The following is a 7,115-nucleotide window of genomic DNA, read 5'->3' on the forward strand; positions in this document are numbered from 1 at the left end:
ATACGAAGCGCGAATAGGTAATCATCATCTTCATAGATAGACTGCAGTTGATATTAATGCATTTGAACGATCCCTCTGCTCAACTAGTCTGCCCCCATCTGAGGGGCATTGCACTTACCCTTCGTCTGGGGATAGGCATTCTGATGTCCGGTTGGTCACCCAGATTCTTGTAGGTAATATAATTCTCAGAGCATATCAGCACACCACTAGGACCATCACTGCCTCCAGGTACTGAATAATAATAATAATAATAATAATAATAACAATAATAATTTAGGAGGCTAATTATCATTATTCACAGCTGAGAAGCCGAATTGTGAAGGATGCAGCTACAACTCATTTGAGCTGCAGGCATGCAGGGGCACCTTCGGCAGTCAGCCACATTTACCAATATACGACCATGGAGCACAGCCAGAGATCCAAAGCATTTCATTTTTTTTTTTCAAGAGGAAGGAAAACTGGAAGGCCCGATAACCAACACACAACTCTACTCACATACATGTATGACCTTTGAACAAAGACAACAGAGGCGAGAGGGAAGCACTTTACGCACAAGCCAGCCATGCCACCCCAATAATTGAATAGAACATAGAAATTAACAGATGGAGGCTTCAGGTAGAAGGAAGATTTCCAGAAGGAAGATTTCCAACCTGTGTGAGTTTGGATCAGTACTTTAAGAATGTTAATCACGATAATCAGCTGAAACACGGATTAAAGTACAATCATCATTTCCAAACTGATGAGAGTTTCTGAACCAATAATTGACGTCAGCCCATCACCATGGTAAAAATAAACAGATAACATATTATTAACATTCTTCCAGGTCATTTTCGGCAAATAAAAGCAGTCAATTTAAACAGCGTGTTACTCAGGCATGATATTTGACCCTTGATAAAAAGGAGAAACATTTTCTTGAGTACAAGTGCTGACCTACATATACACATGGAATAGGCTTTTAAAGGGAAGGCACACGTTTGGTAATTACTCAAAACAAATATTAACTTAAAAACTGACTTGGTAACTAGCATTGGCGAGCTGATGATAGTATAAAAGATTGTGGGAAACGACTCCCTCTGAAGTAACGTAGTTTTTGAGAAAGAGGTGATTGCTCACTTAAATAATAAAAGACTTCTTGCTAGAAGTCTTTTATTCCCATCTGAAAGCACACAAATTCGTCCAACAAGGGTGCTTTTCTTTCATCATTTTCTCCCAACTCCAATGACCAATTGAGTTCAAATTTTCACAGGTTTGTTATTTTATGCTTCTAAATGTTGAGATACAATAAGTGAGAACACTGGTCTTTGACAATTACCAATAGTGTACCTTCCCTTTAAAGACTTTTCAGGCTATTTATTCAACAAATTTCCAAGGGCGAAACAATTATGAAATCAGAAGAATATCATGCCAGGTGGCGATTTCTAAAAGAGCTAAGAATTATATTAGGTGCTAATCAATCTTTACATGTGATGACACAATACAAATCACTATGGCAATTTTTTATTTATTTTTTTATTTATTTTTTATTTATGCAAGTTGCCAGATACACAAGGCCTGAAGGCCACTTCAAGGTGTGGGCTACAAATTTTTTCAGAGGCCGTTGCCACCTACTCCTAGGGCTGTAACAGGGTTACCCCTTTTACCGTCCATACGGATGTAGGCTTGGGTATCATCAATCCGAAGCCTGGTGTTTTGTGAAATAGAGCCCTGGTTATTCATGCTGGTCCTCTACTTTGGAATAATCTGCCTCTTAATATCCGTAACATCTTTTCCTAAGTTCAAAGAGGCCCTCAAAACACACTTTTTCACAGCTGCTTTTTATTAATTTTGGAGTTTCTTCCTTGCGCCATGAGCATCACTTGTGGTGGATACCGGCGCACTAAAAGTGTTCTTATTATTGTTATTAAATAATGTGAAATTGAAAGCCAAATAATACTGACCAGCAATGAGGAAATTGCCATGTTCCTCGAGTGCTTCACTGTACTTCCTGACAACGTGGTTAAGCCCCAGGTCTAGCTCGTAGTATGTCAGCATCTGCTGGGTAGCTGCCGCTGCTTCACCGGTTGGATCCGAATCGCCCTCCTGAGTTATCAAGTTTTAAGAAAAATGCACAATAGGGTCAGATTGCAGGGAGTAATGCCACCTGGCTAAAAGCAGAAAATTGAGGAGGTCTTCAGTTATTCCAGTCGTATTAAACCATTTGTCATAAGACAGTCCCCCCAAAAAAATGGCACATAAACTGACACAAAGTGGTTAAAACCCTAACCCCTTGAAGATTATAGCTGGACACTAGCCCAATACCCAACATAATCCAACAGCATAGGGTAAAGATTTTGGAGAATACATGATAGTAAGGGTAAAGGAAAGTGATGCTTTTTAAAGTGCAGTTGGTTGGATCAGAAAAAAATAGTGAAGAAAATATCTTGTTAAAATCACAGAACATTCATACGAAGCGCGAATAGTTTTTCATCATTTCCAAAGATGTGCTGCACTGGTAAAATTATAATCTCAACCTCTTCCGTCTCACTTCCTCCAACCTCCTCTATAGCCTCCTAGAGTCTTTGATATGTGCTCTATAAATTTTCCAGGGGCTAGAGTCATTGTTAACAAAACAGTCTGAAACTATAGGACCCAAACTTAGGAGGTTTTAGGAGGCGTACGTTGAAATTATGACATTTCCGCATTTTGGTAAACCCTGTGGTTTACGTTCACAGACCTTTTTTAGGAACAGTGTTCTAGGAACTAGAAAAGTAGAATAAAGAGCAATATTTCTTAATACAATGTGGACAAAATAATGGCTGATTTTCTTCACCAGGCTGACCTAAAAAGTCTGAATTCAGATAAAAGTCTGAAAGTCTGATCCCTGCATCTGCACAGCACACAAAGCTTTAAATCTCACTCACCTCATAATCGATCTCGAGACAGGCAAACATGGGATTCTCAAAGCCGACGTCCACGCCCACAATGTGATAACAGAAGGTGCTGGACTTGTGTGCCTCCAGCGGGGACGAGATGGTCAGCCTGGCCTGAGAGTCACGGTTGAGGATGTAGACCAGCTTCTGCTTCTCAATGGCTGCGATCATGACGGCGCGACCCTTGGGGTCAACGGCCATGAGCTGACCGGGTACGATGCGGCGGCAACCGCTCTTCCCAAACGTCTCTTGGTGAACCTTCAATATCAAATGAATATTTTGTTATTGTGGGTCGAAATCAGGGCCCAATTTCATGGCTCTGCTAACCGTAAACACAGAATCGGCGCTTACGGAAGCAGGGAATTCTGTGCTTACGGCAAGCATATGTCATGGGTTAGCGGCGAATTTGGGCTTCTGCACGTGCGTACTTCACGTTACTAGGTATTCTACGCTTACAAGGCTAGCGCAGAAATTCGGCGCTTGCATGTAAGTGGGGAATCGCGATCGTAAGCGCAGAATTCGGCGGTAAGCAGAGCTATGAAATTGGGCCCAGGTGGTCTCACAAAAGATGAAAGTAAAAACATTTATCTGCAAATAGACATTTGCCATAATCATGGAAACTTGACGAACTTATACTTATGAAAACCCTAAGCGGCTTCGCCTTCTCGAGGCTTTGGCCAAGACTCTCCTGGTTCCTTCAAAATACCGTACTCTGTGGTAACTTATAGCCAAATGTTTGGACTTGGACAAGATTAGGTTCTTAGGTACAATATGTTTGTTTTTCAGAGAGAGTGGGAAGACCAAAGTCAACCAAACATGGTAGTCTTGGTTCAATCTTTCTTTATTCTACAAAATGTACTTTTGATCTCAAAAGAAATCAATATTTAAAACAAAAGTATTGTTTTGAGTGCAGTTTTTTTGGATCAGAAAAAAATTGTGAAGAAAATATTTTGTAAAAATCACAGAATATTCATACGAAGCGCGAATAGTTTTTCATCATTTCCAAAGATATGCTGCACTGGTAAAATTATTGAGTACGAAATCAAGAATCTCGACCTCTCCACTTGCTGATCACTACTCTAACCATCCGCACCACACAACGCTTGAAATCCTAGTCACCTCATAATCGCTGAAGTGCGCAAATGTGTTTCCTTCCGGCGTTAAACCAATGTTTGTGGGACAAAAGTGGTCCCCAAAATGTTTGATCAAGCAAAAACTTACACGATTTATATTAAGTAGGATTTGAAACTTTGCATGGTGGAAGTAAGATATAGAAAAGTTTGCCGGAGTCTATCGCATTCCATGCGAATGTGGTAAGGTTTATGTCGGGGAAACCGGGCGTAACCTTCCCACTAGACTTAAGGAACACCGAGCACACGGAAGGAGGGGGGACTTCGATAAATCCGCCATCGTCAAGCATTCCCACATCACTGACCACCAAGTGAACTGGGAAGCAGCAGAAATCATCGCTCCAATCCAGGCGTGGCACCCTAGACGCATCAGAGAGGCCATAGAGATCCACAAGCATGACACCGTACCCCAAGACATCGGCTTCCACATCAGCGACATCTGGCTCCCCCTTCTCCCGACCAATGGATCTTCTATATCCACGGTCACCCCCTAGGCCCCAACCATTAGACTGCTTTGGGTCATCTATACCCTCAGTCACCTAGGCCCCACACCCTCACTATCCCCTGTGCTTGTTCCTACTGACACGGTTCAGTGAGCACACACCACCCTAGGCTCCCTAGGCTCCACCCTAGGCTCCACAACAGGTTCACCACGCATCATCGAGTTCACTTCCCGCCTCTATTTCCCGCCTTCATGCATCACCGCTGATCCACCGCCCAGTACTTAAGCAGCATGCAGCATCAGAGTCCAGCATTCTCCAGAAGACGATCAGAGCATACTGATCGAAACGTCGAGTTAATCCAACGGTTCTTTTCAGAACCACCCCAACTCATTGAGAGATTGTTATTACATGGTGTTACCGCAAACTTTTCTATACGATTTATATTGCAATGTGAAAGTTATTTCTTCTCTGAGATTGCCTGGAACTGGTTGCCAGTAACTTGCCTAGTGTGACATGCCTCTCGGAGTCATTCAATACTTACCCTGTCAAAAGTGTTCTTGGCCGGGTTGTACTCCAGGATGCAAATACGCCCCGAATCGGTACCAACCACGATATAATCTGCCAAAAACAATAACATTAAAGATGTGAAGGATGACAAAAGGTCATTTGAATCACAGGGATTTCGTCCAGCAATTTGGCATAACAAACAATATAGACTGAACTTATTTTATGCACACATGATATTTTAGTAACAATTGATATCTTTTGTGTAGCATTTCGCTTGGCTATACAAGGGACATTGCTCACTGCATCTTTTGGTACAATTGAACTAGAATCAACTACAATACCCAGGACCAGGAGTGAGAGTCATTGCTGACAAAAAAAAGTTTGAAACTGGGATACAAATTTTATGAGGTTTATGTGGTTTAGATTTCACTGAGCTTTTAGTTCCAAACAGTGTCCACAGCAATAGAGAGATAGATCAAAGAGCAGGAGTTTTTGAATTGCTGCCTTTCTTCACCAGACCGACATAAAGTCTGAATTTAAATAAAAATAAATGGCAGGCCTGAAATTGAGAGGACAAGTCCATTTTCATCTTGCAAAAGTCTATGGGAAACATTTCGAAGGCAGACCAAGGGCCAAGACCAGCAGGGTAACAGAGGCCATAGCCACCGTGGTCTCTGTTTATTTTCAGGCTTGCAATGCATCAACGTAACTTCAGCAAGTTAAACTAGCCTTTCCAGTCTTCCCAAGGATTTACCTTTGCTCCCTCCAGTAAGCTTGAAGGCCATCAACGAACGGATGATCCCAAAGATCTCGTACGTAAGCACGGCATGGAGCTTGCCGGTGTTGGGATCCAGCTTAAGAAGCTCAAGGGCCTTCCCTCGGGCCACAACGATCTCCTGCTGCTTCGTCCCGGCGAAGTTGCCATGGATAGCTTGCACGACTCCCGTGGCCCTCTGGAGGGTCAGTGAATACAGAAACATTCTGACAGCAGCGATGGATGAGTGGCTTCAAAACTGATGTGTCACAAGCCTCCAATCTGGGAATGGGAAAAAAATGTTAACATTTAATGAAACACTGGAAAATAAACGCAAACTGGAAAACAAATTGCATTTTGCATTTGGAAGGCAGTTTCATGCATTGCCATTGGGACATAGACCAGATTCTGTATAAAAATGTTGTTAAAATATTAAATTTGCTAGCACCACAACCATAGAGGGCGCTATTCGTCTGTTAAACACACTGGTTAAAATAAACTTCCACATTTTTAAGTTTAAAACCTGCCCGCCCCCCCCCCCCCCCCCGAAGAAAAAACGGAAACTGACTTTGCACACAAACTGCAAGGCAGTTTCAGTCACGCATTTGCCATCACTCATCAGGACATTATGATTGACGACAGATTCGAATTTATGTATAAAAATTCCGTTAATTAGAATGCAAATCTTGTAACTGCGACAACCATGTACACGCTTAGAAAAACTTAACAATAGAGGGCGCTTTACATGAACTGAGCCGAGTGCCAGGAATTTGGAAATCAGCATGCCATTTAAAAAAAAAATTATTTTTATAAAAAAAGCCTGCAGCTTTTATTTAATTTTTAACTGGAAATAGCCTAGGGATATTTCGATGTCTATGGACCACAGACCCAGTGGGCGAGAAGTCTAAGATAAATACGGTTCAAAGGGACTCGTTCCCTCAGAAGTAGCTTTTTTACCCATGCCTCACCTTTTTGTTTTGTTTTGTCGTTTCAATGGGGGTTTTGTACACTACAGTACATAGTTTACAGCAATTTTTTAATTAGCATGGGCGTATCACAGATACAATTTTAAAAGCAAATTTAATCAATTTAAACCTGATAAGTAACTACAGTAAAGCAATTTTATCAACATTACAATACGATACTATAATACATATAAAAATAATTGAAAATTGTAGTCAAATTTTTCGGATGTCAGTGGATTTTTGTACCTCAATCGTTCAGCTTTGCGTCCCAAACGTCTCCATTGCCGCGTTGAGTAGAGACTGGTAACATAAAATGCGTGTATATTTTCTTACGTATTGTTAGTGCATTCAAAAAAGGAGCCAGACTTAAAGTCATATACCCAGACTTTTTGTACGATTCATGAAAT

The 7,115-nt window shown here is 41.4% G+C and overlaps 1 protein-coding gene across 1 annotated transcript in view; it reads right to left on the reverse strand.

Annotated features, from left to right (window-relative positions):
* Positions 1–7,014, reverse strand: part of LOC117289012 (splicing factor 3B subunit 3-like) — a 29,217-nt gene extending 22,203 nt beyond the window's left edge. Inside the window, exons 1-6 of the mRNA XM_033769910.1 lie at positions 6,955–7,014; positions 5,744–6,025; positions 5,024–5,100; positions 2,901–3,167; positions 1,938–2,079; positions 119–231 (exon numbers count right to left, since the gene is read on the reverse strand). Coding sequence (XP_033625801.1) covers positions 119–231; positions 1,938–2,079; positions 2,901–3,167; positions 5,024–5,100; positions 5,744–5,969 — 825 coding nt within the window. The 5' untranslated portion in view covers positions 5,970–6,025; positions 6,955–7,014. The remainder of the gene's footprint in view (positions 1–118; positions 232–1,937; positions 2,080–2,900; positions 3,168–5,023; positions 5,101–5,743; positions 6,026–6,954) is intronic.
* Between the last annotated feature and the right edge of the window lie 101 nt (positions 7,015–7,115).

The sequence above is a fragment of the Asterias rubens genome, chromosome 4 (genome assembly GCF_902459465.1).
Source record: "Asterias rubens chromosome 4, eAstRub1.3, whole genome shotgun sequence".
NCBI lineage: Eukaryota > Metazoa > Echinodermata > Asteroidea > Forcipulatida > Asteriidae > Asterias > Asterias rubens.